General features: G+C 40.0%; 1 protein-coding gene across 1 annotated transcript in view; it reads right to left on the reverse strand.

Annotated features, from left to right (window-relative positions):
* Positions 1–13674, reverse strand: part of LOC139667659 (zinc transporter 6-like) — a gene marked incomplete at its 3' end in the record, with an annotated part of 50887 nt that extends 37213 nt beyond the window's left edge. The window contains exons 1-3 of the mRNA XM_071547144.1: positions 13488–13674; positions 11348–11394; positions 6395–6481 (exon numbers count right to left, since the gene is read on the reverse strand). Coding sequence (XP_071403245.1) covers positions 6395–6481; positions 11348–11394; positions 13488–13674 — 321 coding nt within the window. The remainder of the gene's footprint in view (positions 1–6394; positions 6482–11347; positions 11395–13487) is intronic.
* Between the last annotated feature and the right edge of the window lie 6279 nt (positions 13675–19953).

The following is a 19953-nucleotide window of genomic DNA, read 5'->3' on the forward strand; positions in this document are numbered from 1 at the left end:
TTCATACATAGGATCAACTTCACTATTTATATTTGTCTAAGAAACTCATTTCAAGCATTTAAGCAGAAGCCTTTAGATCAGAATGGCTTTAAGAGAATGAAAAATATAGTAGATTCAATCAGGTGTGTCGGACTTTTGACTGGTAGTGTGTGTGCTTTACTTTAACAACACAGTAGAGGAGGGTCGAGCTTCGCTATAGGATAGATAGACAGAAGCAGGACAGATGGAAGAGCGCCGCGTAATTCCTAAAGAGGGGATTGAACCCTGGGGTCTTCTGGATGTATGGACCTGCTGCCTGCTAGAACCTATAGCCAGAGGATCCAGCTTAGACCTAACCTGACACACACACTGTTCTCTCTTTGTATGGGAGAGAACGTCAAGAGAACATCAAACTCTACTGCAAAATCTGGTCATTTAAAGGGATGTTGAACATTGGTAGTACCTTGGGTTGTGGAGCTTCCAGGCCATGATATAACCCCAACTCACTTAAAAAAAAAAAATATTATTAACTATTTTTCATATATATTGTCAGAATCTGCTTCGTCGGCGTTCCTTTATGTGCTAGAATCATATACTGGTTGACAGTGTCACCAGGCTGGCAAAAAGTCTTTTAGGTTGTGATTATCTTTGGAGAGGTAAGGCAGACTTAACTGTATGCTGGTTGACAGTGAGTTCACTCTCCGAAAAGTTATAGCGCTATACATATTTGTGAGGTCTTTTAAGTTGTGATTATCTTTGGAGAGGTAAAGCAGACTTAATCGTATCCTGGTTGACAGTGTCACCAGTGTGAGAGTGACTACTCAATACCAAGAAGTAACGCCACTTGATTCTGTGTTTCCTTTAAGGGGGGTAAAAATATCTTTCTATTTTACTTGATTTGATTCTTTTAATGCAATGCATTTTGCTTGTTCTTTTATATGAATTCTATCTTTTTCACTTTGTCTCGATGCTTTTAATGTTTTATGTAAAGCACTGTGAATTGCCTTGTTGCTGAAATCTGCTGTATAAATAAACTTGCCTTGCCTTGCCTAGAAGTGATTGTCAGACTGTTCCTCCAGACAATGGCAGTGAATGGAGAGAGAAAAAAACACGCAATTCTCCAGTCTGCTCTACCGGAGCAACAGATCACAGAATCACTGATTTGGGGGTTTTATCATGGAGGAAGAGACACAACCCAAGACTCTACCAGAGCTACACAGAGCTTTAATGTTGCATATCGGCAAAAAACACACCTTGCAGACTACTTCTAAAGACCATTTCCAAATATTTAGGGACCACTGGCAAATTTGGCATACAACAGAAAAATGTCACATTTTAAAACTGAGTTCCCAAGGTGTATTTTGATGGAAAACAAGTTGTAGAAACAGCAGCTGAACCAGTTATAAAATGTTTAACATTTCTAAGTGCGGCTCGGTGAATCACATCTATGCCGATTTTACCCATGGACTCTTTAACGATTACAAGCAGATCCTCAGCCATGTTCTGTAGGGCTGTGCAAAAAAATCGATACAGCTGAGTATTGCGATATTTTTTTCCATGATACTGTATTGATTTTCCAGCCCCTCGTATCGATACGTTAAAAAAAATTATTCATGTTTTAAAACGGATTTAAAATGTCCTTAAATTTCCCTCAAATCCCTTTGAATTAAATTTGACTCAATTTGTCCGCTGAGTTATCAATATAATGTGATGTACATATTAGACTACCCAGGTGGTACACAGCAAGTTGTATTTTCAGCTCTATTTTTAAATTTTCCTGGGTATTGGTCCTTGCCAATACCAAGCCGTATGTGAAATACGGACAGGCAACACGACTGCTAGATTTGGGAGTGTGGTTTGATGCTGCGTTCTCTGCCAAACAAAAAGAGAGAGGCGCGTCCCGGCTCTGGATCCGGTGCTGGAGAGGTCTTAACGTGCCAGCATCAACAGGACACCTCTCTAATCCCATGCATTAAGCCCTGACAGTGAAATGTATACTACAGACTATAGCCTCGTCATTATCCTCCATTAAGATGATAAAGACTTTATTCCGGCCTGACAGCTTGTGACCGGTGCCGGACAGATATCCCCACAGATATACAGAGTTTTTACAGAAGCCGTTCTCTTTTTGTTGTGTTTTCACTATATGATCCGTCAGCTTGTATATGATTCACACTCTCTCAAACATTAATCCTTATAGTCACATATTTATTTACACACAGATTATGTCTGCCCTATATTTTACCAGAAAGTCATGCTCCAGATGAGTTTACATAATAATGTGCTGCCAACAGGCACAAAAGTAGAAATACTACTGTAGGTACTGCAGGAAACACTATAATGTACTTCAGCTGCCCCTCGTCAAAGTTACTGTAATGGTGAAAAAGTGTTTCATGGGTTATTTTATAGTTTCAGTTTCATGCTTTTGTTTGACACCATGGTATCATTTTAGAGTCAAAACTGTGATACCTGGGTTGCTGCAATCACTAGGGCTGCAACTAACCAGTATTTTAATTTCAAATGTCCATCACAAGTTCCCAGAGTCCAAAGTGATTCTTAATATTGCATCCTTAGTCTAGTAGTAGGGATGCACATTTTCAAAAAAATCTTGATCGATTTGCACTGCTAGTTAACGATCAAACATCGATGTTTGTTAGGCCCAAATATGTTACATGTTCTTGCAAGTAGCTCTCCACTTTGGTTTAATGCTCATTTGTGCATTTGGACTAACCGGCTGCGATGACGCAATTCAAACACGTGATACATAAACAATAAATTGATCATCGATTTTTGTTGGACATCCCTACCCCAAAGTATTCATTTTATAACGATATGAAATGGAGAAAAGCAGCAAATCTTAGCATTTGTGAAGCTGCAACCAGCAAACGTTTGGTATTTTTACTTGATAAATGACTAAAAAGATTAATCAATTATCAAAATTATAATGAATTCATTAATGTCTAATTAATGTATAGCAGCCTACGACGATATGGATCCAAACAGGTAAATCATGTATTTTTTCCTGTTTTGGTTTTGCCTTCCATAATGTCTCTCGCTAGCTTGCTATCTAGCAAGTGCTAAATAGGTAGAATTAATTCAAGATAAACAGTAAAATTCCTTCAGAGCTTTCCATTGACCGCAATAATGGATGCAACTGATTTCCAAGCATCGTTTTTGATTTGTTTATGTAGAGAACTGTTCTGAGTGACTGTAATCAACTTCTCCTCCATTTTGCAGTTGTCCGGCAGAACTAAGGTCCCTCATGCGGGATCATCAATACAAACACATGTTTCGCAGCCAAGCTTTGTTCAAACCCACAGAACTTAATTTTAAATTCTAGTCCAGATCCAAAGGTTTCCAAAGACACCAAACATGTCAGGCTGAATTTTTTGGGGTTTTGGGTTTGAACATTTCACGCTCAATATAAGCGTTGGAACAAGCAGATTACACAATATCTATATAACATCGTCCTACAGTATTACTTTGAAGCTACTGGGTTTCTTTGGAGAACTTTAGTGTCCCATGATGGTCTAAATGCCGTTTCAGAGGCTTTTCCACCCTGACAAGAAGAAAACTCTGAGGGAAAACACTGAGTGGGTGTAATTCTTTGGCATGAAAACGGCCAAATTAAAGGACGCTGAACATCGGCACAAAATATCATCTATCAGCGACTTCAAAAAACCCTAATCGGTCGAACTCGTGCTTGAAACCGAATCGCATCATAAGGACCTTGACGATCCGCAGTCCGATGTCACGACACAAAAGGTAACAAGAGGAATGAGCAGAGGGTGACGAGGCGCTGAGGAAGCACATCTCAACTTTCGCCAGCTTCAACTATGTTTGGTCCCTAAGCCGTGTACGACACCGTGTAATCCAATCCTCCGCTCTATGGGAAAGCAAGACACACACACACACACACACACACACACACACACACACCCCTCCTGGTGTATGGTCAAAGTGGATTATAGTACAATAACCCTGACACACACACACACACAAAACAATCATGTCTGTGATCCTTTCAAGTTCATTATCATGTCTGCAGTGTTTTCTCTGTAATTTTATGTAACAGTGCTGTTGGAAGGTATTTTTTTTAGTTTTGGCTCCACATCTGTCCCTGTTTTGTTCCAAGTTATTGTTCCAGTGCAGGACTAAAAAAAATTTCATACACTTTAGTTACAGAAAAACATTAATTCCTAGCATAAGATTAAGGTGTGGAATGCAAACGTTTTTTGTTTTAGTGGAAAATGAGGCCAAATTCCCCTGTTATTTCCCATTTTCTTAGCAGTGGTTTTTTAGTGTTGCTGCTGTGGTGGAAGCTTCGCTCGACTGAATGAATACAGGATCAGCCACTGTGTTTATGTTTATGTTTACCAGGCAGCTCACAGCCTGCAGTAACAATTAGCGCTGATCTCCAATCTGTCTTGACATTTAGATCACAATAAAGCAGCGCTGTCAAAGTGAGAGACATTACCACCAACCATCCAACCGGTAAACGCTGGAAAAGACATGCTTTTGTATTGGCTTGTACTGTATAAGCCTGTATCTCAAGCATTATATTGGATTTCTATTGGCTTTGGCTGGTTCCTGAGCAATATTTATGTCCTCCTGGAAAATACTCTTTCTCCTCCTGTGTTTTTATGGACTGTGTGATCTGTCTTTTATTGTCTTTTGTGGGAACTCTCTTTTATGCACATGTGACCCAACCCAGTTTCTATCTAACCATCTTTTGTGTGCGTTTGATTTTAGGAATGGACCGGGAGAGCCGCACCGAGGCAAACAAGACGTCAGCAGCTCTTTACTGAAGCAGCTGACAAGATCTTGGTCAGAATCGATCAAGTGTGATGGAAAACGAGGGGGAAATGAGGGTCCAGGTCCAAAATGGCCGGAGTTATGCTTTAAAGCCTCCAGTATCAGTGCAGAAAACTAACTTTTATTATTAACTAGTATTTTACCAGCCAAATAGGAATAGGAGTAAAATACAAAACTCCTAGAATGGCCGCTAGAACGGACCGAGGGCCGGACGATATATCGTATAATATCGATATCGTAATATGAGACTAAAATATCGTCTGGGATTTTGGTTATCCCAATATTGTGGAATAAGTTGGATGTAACTTCTTCCTGGTATTAAAGGAACTCTCAAGTCTTGAGGCAAGTCTACACATAGATTACCAAGTCAAGTCCAAGTCAAGTCCCAAGTCTAAATGTAGATTACCAAGTCAAGTCCAAGTCAAGTCCATGTCATTAATGTCAAGTCTCAAGTCAAGTTCCAAGTCTAAATGTAGATTACCAAGTCAAGTCTAAATCAAGTCCATGTCATTAATGTCAAGTCACAAGTCAAGTCCCAAGTCTAAATGTAGATTACCAAGTCAAGTCCAAGTCATTAATGTCAAGTCTCAAGTCTAAATGTAGAACAGCAAGTCAGAACAAATCAAGAGTCCAGTATCAATTTAATATCTTAAAGAAAACTAAATATCTAGGACTTTCAATGCAATATGGTTTTAATAGGATACAAACTTGATAAGAGCATCATGAGTTTGATTTCTATAATCAGTTTCAACTTCAATAAATTCAGTCATTCCATACAAATTCAGAAAACAGAATTTAAATTCAGTCGTCTGCTGGAACAAATCTCATCACTTTCAATCTAAGTCATTTACACAAACACAAGATCTCAAGTCAAGACTTTAGAAACCTTTTCAAGTCATCAGAGTACAAGTCAGAGTCAAGTCCCAAGTCACCAGAACCCAAGTCAAGTCAAGTCTTAAGTCTTCTTCACCTCTGCACATTACTGATTACTAATGATCATTACTAATTTTCAGGTTTTTCTTGTGTGTAAACATCTTATGAAAGCACGAATACTCATTCCCTAAAATATCGTCACATTATCGTTATCAAGGTATTCGGTCTAAAATATTGTGATATTAGATTTTGCAGTATTCATACAGTTGACCAGCAGTTGACTGGTGTTTGGTGTTTTCCTCCCTGCAGCCTTTACTGGAACATGGTGACCTAGTAGGAAAGCTGGATTACTGGAGGTGTTTGGGTGCTATGCTGCATATGAGATAGAGAATCTAAACAGATCAGACCATAATGGGATTATAAAGTGAGGATTCTCCCAGTAGCACTTCCTGAGTGAAAACCCAGAAGGGGTTTTGATCGTAACGACCGGGCGGATTTGGTTTGGATTGATGATCATAATAAAATGTCGCCAAAAAATATCAAATAACACAAACAGTTGTTAAGTCTGTTTTGTAAGTCTGTTTTGAGCAGGGACAGAGTGAGTGAAATACAGTGTTTTATTACTCACACTTCCATACGATCACACACACGTACTCACACGTACACACACACACACACACACACACACACACACATACACACACACACACATACACACACACCTTACCCGTCTATCTGAGGCTACCAGTCTGAATTCTTGCGAGAGTTTCCCAAAGATGGATCTGTGCGTCTTCCGGAATGGATGAATGGTGCCCTGCAGGTTAGAAAATAAAAATAATAATTACTAAAATATATATATATATACATTTTACAAGACAGCAGGTGATGACTTTCAGTCTGATGAAGAAATACTGTGCTGCAAAATAAAATGTGGCTGTGGTTTTGTGAGAATGAAACCTTCTGTCCTGATCCAAACCAGGTGTTTGACTGTCAGATGTAACAGAGAGACAGTTTGTTGTCATGAATTACATTGAGATGAATAAAAAAAGATAATCAGATGCAAAATCCAAACTTTAAATTTGTGATAGTAAATTAATGTGTGTGACTGCTGCATGTAGTGCAGAACATCAGAGGAGAAGAAGAGAAGGATGCAAAGCTTGACCTGCACCGCCATCATGTGGTGTGTTTGTGTATAACACTGATTTTACCTGAGGAACAACAAACCTCTTCTCAGTATTTAAGTCAAAACTCCAGCCTGGCAGGAGGAGGATTTCTGGGTTCTATACGATGATTGAAGAATAAAACTAACAAGATTTTTATCTACAAAGCCTGCCTGTCTGCACTATTTAGATAAAAACTGCACTATACCACGGACTGCTGCTATTCACCCAGGACTGATACATACCCTCTGTGCAAAACACTTGTCACTTTTATGTACATATATCTCACTTTACATATGTATACTGCTCTATATTCTATTCTATTTTTATTTTATTGTTTCTCTTTTTTTCTTTTTTTACTGCTCAGCTGACCTGACTCTCGTCCAGCACTTTTCATTGTATTGTTGACCCTGTGTTAAACTACATATGACTAATAAAAACGAAACAAAACGAATCATAGGGCAACTCCCTGGCTATTTAAATCGCCTTTTCATTTGTATCACCAGTTCTTACAACTTGCCTTCTCAGAATTTATTACTTTCCACTGTCCCTCGCCCCTTCCGGGGGATTTGGGAAGATGGCTTTTAGTTTTAATGCTTCATGTTCCTGGAATCAGCTCCAGAAAGATGCAAACCTGGATCACTTCATCCCTCTGGGTGGTTTTAAAAGTCTGTTGCAGTCTTTAAAAACTGAGGTTTGCAGATGTTTTACTTGAGAATGTACACTACCAGTCAAAAGTTTGGACACACTATGTACTCTGTTTCTCATTCTCTTAAAGCCGTTCTGATCTACAGGCTTCTGCTTGAATGCTTGAAATGAGTTTCTTAGACAAATATAAATAGTGAAGTTGATCCTATGTATGAATTTCTTTCCAAAGCCTTTGCCTTTCCATCAAGACAAAGAATCCAAAATATAAGACAGTTTTGATTTGTTTAACACTTTTTTGGTCGCTGCATAATTACATTTGTGTTATTTCATAGTTTTGAGTCTTTACTGTTATTCTAAAATGTGGAAAATAAAGAAAAATGTGGTGTGTCCAAACTGTTGACTGGCAGTGTATACTGTGTATACACTAAATGTTGTACATTTGTACGTATACCGTGTAATTTGTATATTGTGGTTTTGTATTTTATATTGTAATATCTGCTTGCTGCTCTCTTGGCCAGGGCTCCCTTGCAAAAGAGATGGACATCTCAATGGGAGTCACCTGGTTAAATAAAGGAGAAATAAATACATAAAACAATACCTAATGTATCTGGAAACAATGGTTACTGTTTAGGCAGCGCTGGAAACGAACTAACTAACTTTCACTACTTTACAAGACAAAAATTTAAAAAAATTGAGATTAAATTTTGGATTCAAGTGGCCACTGTGGCTGTTGTACAAAAAAGTAAGATTCCTGCTCTGAACATTACAGCTTTGAAGGTTTGGCATTTGTCATTTAGCTTTTTTGTATTTGGTTTGTTTAGGTTCACACACTGACCAAATACAAGCGAGCCGGGGCTTGCAAACAAATGTCACATGACTCACAAGTAGCTCGTTTATTGGACAGAGCTTTGGTGACCTGTCATCCTGCAGGTTAGTGACTTTGGTGAACAGGGGACTCAAAACAAACTGGTGTGGATCTGCACCACAGTTCTCTTGTTAGAGGACTGAGACTCTCGGTGACGTTATTTGGTGCCACCAGAGGTCAAAGGTCATCGTTCTCACCTGGACAAACCAGCTGAACCGAAGGAGGAAACACTGCAGAGTTCAGATAAATCGCTCCAAGCATGTTTGGTGCGAATGCGGCAGAAGTCCCACAGTTAGACCTTATTCACAACTGTATCTGCTGTCAACCCGCTCTGCCGCCAGAGCATCAGAGCATCAGAGCATCGCTCTTCTGACAGAACAGGGAGTTTAAACAGTTTTTTTTTTTTTGGCAGTCAGGGCCCCGAGGCTCTGGAACGATCTGCCCGAGGAAATCAGGTCGGCTGAGTCAGTGATCTCCTTTAAGTCCCTTCTTAAAACATACTTTTATCGGAGAGCCTTTCCTGATTTTACTTGAGTTTTAATTTCCTTTGAACCGTCTTTTATTTCCTTTAAAAAATGTTTTTCTTTTCCTATTCTTATCTTTTCCTACGCTGTATTGGTTTTTACACACCAAGTTGTTTTTATCTGTTTTCTTTTAAAACCTGATGATTTTATGACTTGTCTTGTTTTATTTTGCTGCCTTTGTGAAGCACTTTGTAACGTGGATTTTGAAAAGTGCTCTATAAATAAAGATTATTAGTGTGCCTGCTTTGCAAGGCAAAGGAGCACACTCTTAATATTGCTCATACTTATTAGTGTGCCTGCTTTGCAATGCAAAGGAGCACACTTATATTATTGCTCATACTTAATATTATTATTCTTCCTTGCAAAACTTCGGCGCGTAACTAGTCTCGGGGCGTAGCCGCGACACCCCTCAAAATACATCAAAACGTGCGCCTTGATCGGGAATCAAGTGCTATGACTTTTCTTAGAGATTGCACGTAAAGTTTTTGCACAAAGTGCGAAAACGTGTGATTTTCGGCCCATTGAAATGAATGGAGAATCGGAAAAAAAAATCGCAGAAATTCATCAAACCGGCCCCTCTTTGGAGCCACGCCACTCAGTCATACTTTGTCGCAGAAACATGATTAAAAGTTTACACGGGTCACAAGACTTTGAACTCTGTTGGTCTAAAGACACTTTTCAATAGCTACTACGGTTTTTACGCAATCGCAGTTTACGTTTTATAAGACTTTTGGACAGTTTCAGATTTTATAATGGGTGTGTAATGCGCGGAATGTTCAGACCTAGAGCACGTGATGTCGTCACACACTCTAGCTCCACGCCTTCAAGTTTGATCAGAAATCTTCCAAACATTATCATCTTAGTCCCACAGCTTCCACTCTACAAACAAGATTTATACACCAAATTGTAGGCATTTTTGTCCTCTCTCACCCAATGTTACTTCCATGAAATAGGACCCACGGTTTTTGAATAAATCGCCCAAAAGTGCAGGGAGTGCTGTCCGACACTCCCATCCGCTTCCATGTAATCTGACCGCTCAAACCCAGAGTGAGAAGAAGAAAAGGAGGTGATTTATATTTTATCACAGCTCCTTTTTTTAAAATCATACAGACACATGTCATACATCAGTGTCGCCAGTGAAGTCTTGGGACGCTCAAAGTGAAAAAACATTTTCGATGCGACCTTTACTTTTCGAGATACAGGGATTTGTTCGGGGACAGTCTTGGCTTATTGTGAATGCTAATGAAACATTAGTTCAAAGTTTCCCGCCACAGGGGGGCCTGTATCCATAGCAACTAGTGACTCGGTCTCTGGGCAGAAATTGTCACACCTGCCCGTGATTGGCTAGGTCGACAGTTAATACTGTTTAATACTGTCATACTGTTTGTGTTTGTGTGTGTGCGAGGGATGGAGATGCGCACCAAGCAGCAGGCACACTCAAAATTTCCTGAAATTTTCTAGTTATTATTATTATTATTAAACATGGAGGAGAGCCTGCTACTTGCCCTGAGCAGTGTGGCTCTGTATGTTATAGACTAAATGGAATAAATGACTCTGAACACAGCAGTCAGCAGTGTGAACAGAATAGATCAACAGCTGGTTTCTGCTGCACAGCCAGTCTAACCTGTTAGAAACCTATAGATCAAGTTTACACAAGCAGCTGTCTAAGTTTGTCATTTTCAACCAGTAACAAAGTTGTTATATCTGCCAATTAAACAAATTAAAATTGGAAAAATGAATGGAAAATGCCAATCAAATTCTGGTTAATCTCCGGACTCTACCAGCCACTTTGGCAGGTAACCAATCATCATAACACTTGAGTTCTTGTTTTTTCCAGTTTAGGAACATTGCAAAAAATTAGATCAATCCTGAATTTTAAAGACACAGAGAGAATTATTCATGCCTTCTTTCATCTCAGCTAGATTACTGGATTACTGTAACTGTTCTCCTGCCCTAATCAAAAAGTTTTGGATCGGATTCAAATGGTTCAAAATTCTGCAGCGGGGCTTTTAACTTTGACTAGGAGACGAGACCATTTTAGCAACTCTACACTGGTTACCTGAACATTTGAGAATCAGTTTTATGATTTTATTGATAACTTTTAAAGCACTATACGGACTCAGTGCCTTCCTTTAAACACTCCTGAAAACGTACTTTTATCGGAAGGCCTTTCTATAATCACTCTACTCCCTTCTATTTGTGTTTTGTTTTATTTCATGTATGTATTTATCTATTTATTTTAATGTGAACTTGTTTTATCTGACATTTTATGTGATGAACTTGTTGTGACTATGGTTTTATGTTTTATCTTCACTTTGCTTTTATCACCTTTTGAAACAACAGGAATTAGGGTTAAGATAGTATAACCTGAAATCCTGAAACCCTTAAACCCTGGAACCCTTAAACCCTGGAACCCTGAAACCCTGGAACCCAGCCCACTGGTGAAGTTGCCACCAAATCGGATGAAAACCCCGTACACTTACCAAGACATACGTGTCGTGCTCATGCTTCTTCCTGTGCAAGGGGACATCTGTGGAAGAAAGCACATTTAACTCTCAATATGTAACAACAGCAACAAAGTACTGATGGCAGAGGTGGGATGTAACAAAGTAAAAATACTTCATTACTGTACTTAAGTAAGATTTTCAAGTATCTGCACTTTACACTTACTGAAGACTTTTTACTTTTACTCACTACATTTCAAAAGAAAAATCTGTACTTTCTACTCACTACATTTTCAAAACAGACTCGTTACTCTCGGGAAATCATCAACTGATTTTCTAAAAAAAAAAAAATATTTTCAGCATCAGACGGCTTCCATCCCGGAAGCAGCTGATCAAGAGCCAGATGTGATCGGCTGCTTGTTCAGCAAAGCGACACCAAAAATTAGGGAAAAGGAGAGAGAGAGAGAAGCAACAGGAAGAAGAGAGAAGCAAGAAGAGAGAGAGAATTAACGTTAGTGAATTCAGCTGCTAGGGTTCGGGTTCCTGATCTGAGCTGCAGACTCTTTCTCATCTCGGATTCAGAGAAACGCCCAAGAGAAAACCAGTTTAGAACATTAGAAATTACTTTTTTAGAGAACGACTTTTACTTTTATACTTTAAGTAAATTTAAGTCCACTTACTTTTATACTTTGACTTGAGTAAAGGATTTGAAATGGTACTTCAACTTCTACTGGAGTATATTTTTAAATGAGTATTTGCACTTTTACTTGAGTAGGGAATTTGTGTACTTCTACCACCTCTGACTGACAGCCTCCAGATGTGCGGTGCAGCGTGCTACTGAACGTTTCATGTAAACAGATTTATTTTCAATCTATGAGCTCCAGGAAGTCGACTGTTTCTGTGCTAATGATGATACTCAATCAGTGTTTCCTTTGCATTCCTTAACTGTGGCGGTCCCCCGAAGCTAGAACCAGAATTACAATGAAAGTTCAACATCTGGTCTTATTTGTTGTTCAGCCTTTATTCACCCAGAGAGAGTCGGCTGAGCACGCATGCTCTCTTACAGTCTAAGTTTTCTGATCATACGTGTGCTCTACTGTGCTTCATATTCACACATGTCCATATACTCACACCTGGGAGCTGCCCAGTAAAACCACAGTCTTCTATCATTAGCCATGAAGCAGCTCCACTAGATCAGTTGGGGGTTTGGTGCCTTGCTCAAAGGCATCTCGGCGGTAGCTGTTCCCACCCGGTCCAGGGATTCTAACTAGCAACCTTCCGGCCACAAGCCCAATCCCTAATTATTCAGCCTGCCACCCCAAAACTTACTTGTTGTACTTACAGCACAATTACTCATACGTTATGTCTCGTGACCTAACCCAGTGGTTCTCAACGTGGGGTCTGGGGACCACCAGGGGTCCTTGAAGGGCTTCCAGGGGCTCCCCAGCAAATTGATGAATTGTTAAACTTCAGCATTATTTCATTTACCAGAAGTTACCACAAGAGAATGTAGAAGAATGACTCTTTTGATCATAGTTTCTCATGTTATCTCTTCACCTACAATACAGATAGTCATGCAGTTCTGAACAAAAACATTCTCAGATTTGGGTCCAAGAGACAAAATCTCATCAAATAGGGGTCTGTGGCTCTAATGTGGACTAAATTAGGGGTCCTTGATATGAAAAAGGTTTAGAATCACTGATCTAACCACAAATATCCAACTAAGACCCATTATTAACCTGCAACAAACATTGGAACTGGTCCTGTGATGAGTCCAGAAGTAAACATGGGTCTAAGAACCAAGATTATCCCCAAATCTACAAAACAAATCAACTGGAAACACCGTGCTTGAGTATTACTTTTCGACCTTTTTTGTTTTTGTTAGTTTAACTGCTTGACAGCGTCAGCCAGCTGACTGATGCTTAGCTAGCATCGTTAGCCTGCAGCTAACATCAACAAAACAAGATGCTAGGGTCCAGTGAACATGAGGAAAGCTAAGCTAGCCTAACACTGACCGATATAAACAACGTTGCTGTTTGTACTACAGTGAGCAGAGGGATGAATGGGAAACTCAGCTGACGTTGGCAACCAGACTCAGGAACAGCTAGCCAAGTTAGCGTTAGCCAGAGCCACCTACTAGATACCAGTAGTTAGCCGTTAGCTTGCTAGCATAACAAACCTGAATCCTTGATGTTAATGACATCCACCGACACCATGTCAGGTTTATCCAGCGGCCCCACTTTCCTCTCGGTCACTCCGGACGGAACCACGTCCGGCTTGGGGCCGAATTTTCTGGGGTAAAAGTCCCCGACATTGTGGTAACCCAGACCCGATGAAGACGTGGACATCATCCCGTCCATCGCCATTTTGGACTTCCTGTCTCCCTGTTCCCTAGAAAGCTGCGCGGCTGCGCGGCGCATGCGTCACTTCGCAGATCTGTAGATGATCCACTGTGGTTCCATCCAGTGATCTTTATCGGACTGAGGCGGTTCGTATACTATAAAGATTCATGCTGTTTCCACAACACAGTCTACAGCAGGAAGTGAGAAAGTTTAAAGGGGAATACCGCTCAATTTCAAAGACGTACTGCAGACGAAGAGAGGAGAGGAAGTAATTATATGAAGAAGTAACAAAATAACATTTAAGCATTTGCATTTCAGGCAGACGCTTTTATCTAGACTTGAAATCATATAATGTGTCACAGTGCAGTTGTCTGTCCTTGTCTGACCCCTAATCTGTTTTGCAGTAGGTACAAATGTAGTTACTTCTTAACTGAGAGTAAAGACAAAAAAATTCAAAGTCTCAGTCCTAAACTTCGAGTCAAATCCCATATAGCATCAAAGAGAGTGCAAGGCACCACTTTGCAACCCAAGTCAATTCAGTAGAAACTATAGTAGATAGAGACAATCAATTAAAATCAATTAAAATTACACTTTACAATTACATTCAGACACTGGTTTTGTTGCAGAGTAAAATATTGAAACAACCAGTTTACAAACTTTTCTGAATGTGCAGCTTAACGCAAAACTGTCAAAGTTATGGAGGCTCACTTCAGAGATCTTTATTTTCAATGGTCTATTTAAAATAGTAAAACATAACATTGTATAAGAATCACTTTATTCACACAATAAAAGTACAGGAATTTGTCTGTGTGACACTGCTACTATTTGGGCTGCTACAGCTATAATAATACTAATGCTAGTACTACTACTATAACTAATAATATTAATAATGATAATAGCATGCTACTGGAATTGCCATCTGCTATTGGCTGATCTTTGATGCCAGATGATGATGTCACCTTCTACAACAGGTGGCACCACAGATCAGACAATAGCAGATGACAATTTCAGTAGCATGCTTTTTACCATTAGATGTCAGGCTTTACACAGGTTTTACTTTGGGCTTTAGTTACTCTAAAATTAGGTAAAATTACTAATGCTTATGGACAGAGTTGGAAAGTAACTAAGTACATTTATTCGAATACTGTACTTAAGTACAATTTTGAGGTACTTGTACTTTACTTGAGTATTACCATTTTATGCTGCTTTATACTTCTACTCCACTACATTTCAGAGGGAAATATTGTACTTTTTACTCCACTACCTTTATTTGATAACTTAAGTTACTAGTTACTTTGCAAATTCAGATTATTAATGCAAAATATAATCAACTAATAAATTGTGATGTATTATTATAGATTACTGTAAACTACCCAGCAGTATATAAAGTAGTGGAAATCAGCCCCACCTTTTCCAGCTGCAACATTAAAGTGAATCAATAATTATAATTCAATAATATAATATATACTGTATTATTCTGAAATGGGCCATTCTGCATAACGAGTACTTTTACTTTTGTTGCTTTAAGTACATTTTGATGCTAATACTTTTGTACTTTTACTTAAGTAACATTTTGAATGCAGGACTTTTACTTGTAACAAAGTATTTTTATATTGTGGTATTTCTACTTTTACTTAAGTAAAAAATCGGAGTACTTCTTCCACCACTGCTTATGGAGAGCCTATGTGTAATGGATGTGATTTAAAATGTAGCATACAATACTTTAGTCAAAACATACTGCGGTGAATGTAAATTTACCGATTTCTAAAAATACAATTACACATAAAAGCTGCACAATTAGAGTGACAAACTAATTGTTATTAGCTGCTTCCACCCTTCAGTGTCGGTCGCTTGTAATGCCGTCGCTCTGGAAATGTGAGCTCATTCTGCCGCTGCATTCATTGGCAGAGAGTCTAAATGTGTAAATGTGTGTTGAAAATGTAAATGTGTGTGAGCTGTGAGGAGTCTGCTGCTTCCAGACAGAGAGCCAGGGGTGTCAGCGGCCTCTCACGCCTCGGCCGACGCTTAAAAATGATTAATTTAATTGAAGAGTACAGGAGAAAGAAGAGGAAGCGTGACGGATCCAAGCGTGGAAATGCATGTATTATGTCTGGGGCCAGGGCTGTCTCTGAGGCTCTGTGTGTGTGTGTGTGTGTGTGTGTCACTGTGTGTGTGTGTGTGTGGATTTCTGTAGCTGTGTGTGACGGTGTGTGTTCATGCACGCTTTTGTGTGTGTGTATGCTTAAGTGAAGGCTGTATGTGTGTTTTGGAGTGTCTGAGTGTGTGTATTAGAGTGGCTGTGTGAGTGTGTGTGTCTGTTTGAGTGTGTGTGTGTGTTTTGTGTGTGTGTGTGTGTGTGTGTGTTGACGTGGCTGGGTTTGTACTGGTATAACATGCAATTTTGTGTGTATGTTTTGGGATGGATGGGAATGTGTGTAGCTCTGTGTGTGTGTGTGTGTGTGTGCATGCATATGTATGTTTCTTCGCACGTATAAGTGTGTGTATCTTTGTGTCTGTGTGTACACTCTTTTGTGCAAGTATGTGTGTGTGTGTGTGTGTGTGTGTGTGTGTGTGTGTGTGTGTGTGTGTGTGAAATATCTGTTTGCTCATTTCTATGGCAGTGAATGGACACTTTGTATGGAACAGTTTGTCAAGTGACAGCGAGGCCCCAGGCTGGACGACCGACACTGAACTCATGTATATCCTCAGAGAGAGAGGGAGAGAGAGAGAGAGAGGGAGAGAGAGAGAGAGAGAGAGAGAGAGAGAGAGAATGAGGGACAGCATGAGAGAGAAGAATGAGTGTGAGAGAGAGAGAACATGAATGGAGAGAGAAAGAGAGAGAGTGAGGGAGGGAGGGTGAGAGACAGAAAAGGAATGAGGGAAAGAGGGAGTAAAATGAGGGTGATAGAGAGTGAAAATGAATGGAAGAGGGTGAGAGAGAGATGCAAGTGAACTGGTGGAGAGAGAAAGAGGGAATAAAAGAGAGAGAGAGTGGTAAGGAGTGGGAGAAAGATGAAGAGGGGAAGAAGAGAGAGAGGAGAAAATAAAGAGGGGGAAGGGGAAACTAATAATGAGACAGGGAGAGAGATCAAGAGAATGAGTCAGGCAGGGAGAGAGAGAGAGAGACAGAGGGAGGGAGAGAGAGAGAGAGAGAATGAGGGACAGCATGAGAGAGAAGAATGAGAGAGAGAGTGAGAGAGAACATGAATTGAGAGAGAAAGAGAGAGTGAGGGAGGGAGGGTGAGAGAAAGAAAAGGAATGAGGGAAAGAGGGAGTAAAGTGAGGGTGAGAGAGAGTGAAAATGAATGGAAGAGGGTGAGAGAGAGAGAGAGAGAGATGCAAGTGAACTGGTGGAGAGAGAAAGAGAGAATAAAAGAGAGAGAGAGGGAATGAGTGGTAAGGAGCGGGAGAAAGATGAAGAGGAGGAGAAGAGTGAGAGGAGGAAATAAATAGGGGAAAGGAGAAACTAATAATGAGAGAGGGAGAGAGATCAAGAGAATGAGTCAGGCAGAGAGAGAGAGAGAGATAGAGAGCGAGAGAGAGAGAGAGAGAGAAGCGGGTCAGACAGCAGTGTATTAGTAATAGTATATTCTCCATATGGCTTCCAGCCCTTTTCCCCTTTCAACATCTGCCATGTCTCAGAGAGCCGGCCCTCTGCAACACGAGTATTTACATCCACACTGATTAATTACAGCACACTGTAACTTTTTTTTAACTAAAGTGTAATACTATACTGAAGCCTGGCAGTTGTGTCACAAATCTCCCAGCAGCCACATCTGTCTCCATCATGGAGGTCAACTGTAGAACTGTGTGTTAGTTAATAAAGTGTAAATGTGTCTGAAGCAGCTGTCAGCAGAGAGCAGCTGAGTCAGCTTGTTGTGGTGTGGCTGTAGATCCATTCAGTAACGTTCTCAGTAAAAGTGAATAGTGTGATAAGGTGGATTTGTTTCCAAATGTAGGTTACTGTGACACAGTAAACTGTCTTGTCTTTAGCCCTAGTCTCTACTCCAAAACATGAAGAGTTGGAGCTTGAGAAGAGTCAGCTCAGTTAACCTGAACAAACTGTTAGCTAGCTAACTAGCCAGCAAACACACTGATGTTAATGTCAACATGCTAACGCTAGCTGCTACTAGCTACGTTAGCTAGAGTGCTAATCAGATGTGTTAACAACAAGACAGTGATGGTTAGCTGACCAGATTACGGTGACCAGACGTCCCGGTTTGTCCAGGATTGTCCCGGTTTCAAGATGGATCTACCAAGTCCCGACAAATATCTGTAAAACACTAAAATGTCCCGGTTTTCAACATTCACAACCAAATTGTCACGGTTTTCACCAAAATTAAAATAATAATAGTATTTTACTTGTTTTCAGCGCTTACATAGACGTTTATCATGTTCTGTCCCACTCATTATTACCTAACCCAATCAAAAAACATAAACAATGCACTACGCGTCTGAATTCAACACTGATTTGTCTGTGTCAATCAATCAATGTGTCGTTGTCAGGCTGTTGCCTATGACGCTTGTGTCTCTGTCTGACAGAATCTGTCAGTACGCTAACAGTTAGCTGTCAGGCTGAAGAGAAAGTCGGTCTTTTCTAAAGACTCCAGAAGGCTTTACTCTTTTCTTTGTGAAGTAGCCGAGAACCAAAATGTTGCGTTCTGCACACTGCAAGAGAACATTTTCGGTCACGCAACGGTGGAAATGCCGACATAAAAGATCATATTAAGACGGCCTATGGTGCGTGCATAAGCTCATACATGTGCGTGTGCATGAACGTGCGGTACACTTAAGGGTCCCGGTTTGGGGGTTTGAAAATGTGGTCACCCTAGACCAGATACTATGGTTAGCTAGCTAACAAGTTGACATTATCTTAACACTAAATCAATCAGGTGGGTCAGTGATGAAATGATCAGTTCCCAGTTAAATACAGCACTGAAATTCAATTCTGTTGAGATGGACACGTTGTATGTTTCAAAAGCCTTAGAAAGAAGAAGTCCTAACCCCAAACTAACCTTAACCCTAACCTAACCCCTAATCCTAATTCCTAAACAAGCCCTTTAAAGAAGTGAGCAGTGTTTCTCTCAAAATGTTTTCACTCTGTCCTTTCTTTCTATTTTCGTCATCTTTCTATCCTTGTGAGGTATCATTACCATACCATATGGTCCTCACAAGGACAGATGTGCAAGAACACACACACGCACACACACACACACACACAGCAGGAACACACTGAGAAAAGAAAACAAGGCAGAGAAAGAAGAGAAAGAAAGACAAAAGAAGACAAGAGCATTGTAGATCATAATAACTGTCTATAGAGAGCTGAAATGATGTAATTTTGTTGGCTGTAAAGAAAAATCCCTGTGGAACATATATATGGGATTTGCAAGAAACGCCAAAAATACAGTCTGTGCTGCACAGAGGTTTACTATCTACATTACCTTTTGTTCCATGAAATAAAATACATCAACTGACATCATCTTTGTGCATTTTTGTCCTGCAATTACTTTTTTATATCGATTGTTGCTAGCAAGACGCTAATAGTTTGGGAAAGAGGACTACAACTGTTAGCTAGCTATCCGGTGGTTTGAAGTGATTGGCTAAATGTATATAGCAACTCGTAATAATTTGAATGTACAACACAGGAGACTGAACTACAAAAAATGTTTGTAAAAGAGAGGTAAAGGAAGTTGCTCATCACTGCTGTTGTAGTCCACTTTCTGCGATGATTAGCACTGATTAGCAAAAATCAATATTAAAAGGAACTGAAAGATCAGAAGTCACACATGTGATGCTGGTGGATGCATTTTAACCCCACAACAAAACACAATCTCATGGATATCTGTTCAACGCTGCCCTTATATTTGGCTTTTTACAAAAAGCCCATTCATATTTTCCATGGGGATTTTGGACTACAAACCAAATGGCGGAGATGCTAATCTGTTGTATACAAGAAGACGCAAAGTGAAGACTTTTGCCTCTATTGTGAATGTGATTCACTTTGTTGCAACTGAATTGAATTGATTTGTGTGTGTGTGTGTGTGTGTGTGTGTGTGAGTGTATAGTAGTAGTAACAGGAGGAGGAGGCATTAGACTCCTCCTACTTAAGTCGCGCACTCACACACACACACATACACACACACACACACACACACACACACACACACACATATATATGAGTTCAAGCGACATGTGGAGTTTCCTGGTTTGTGTCAGGAAGTGTGTGTGTGTGTGTGTGTGTGTGTGTGAGTGAAAGAGAGAGAGAGAGAGAGAGTAGAAGAAAAAGAGGGGGGAGGTCTGCAG

The sequence above is a fragment of the Centroberyx affinis genome, unplaced genomic scaffold (genome assembly GCF_046629955.1).
Source record: "Centroberyx affinis isolate AG114_WGS23_722 - 3 ecotype Tasmania unplaced genomic scaffold, CSIRO-AGI_Caff_v1 ptg005689l_1, whole genome shotgun sequence".
In the NCBI taxonomy this organism is placed as follows: domain Eukaryota; kingdom Metazoa; phylum Chordata; class Actinopteri; order Beryciformes; family Berycidae; genus Centroberyx; species Centroberyx affinis.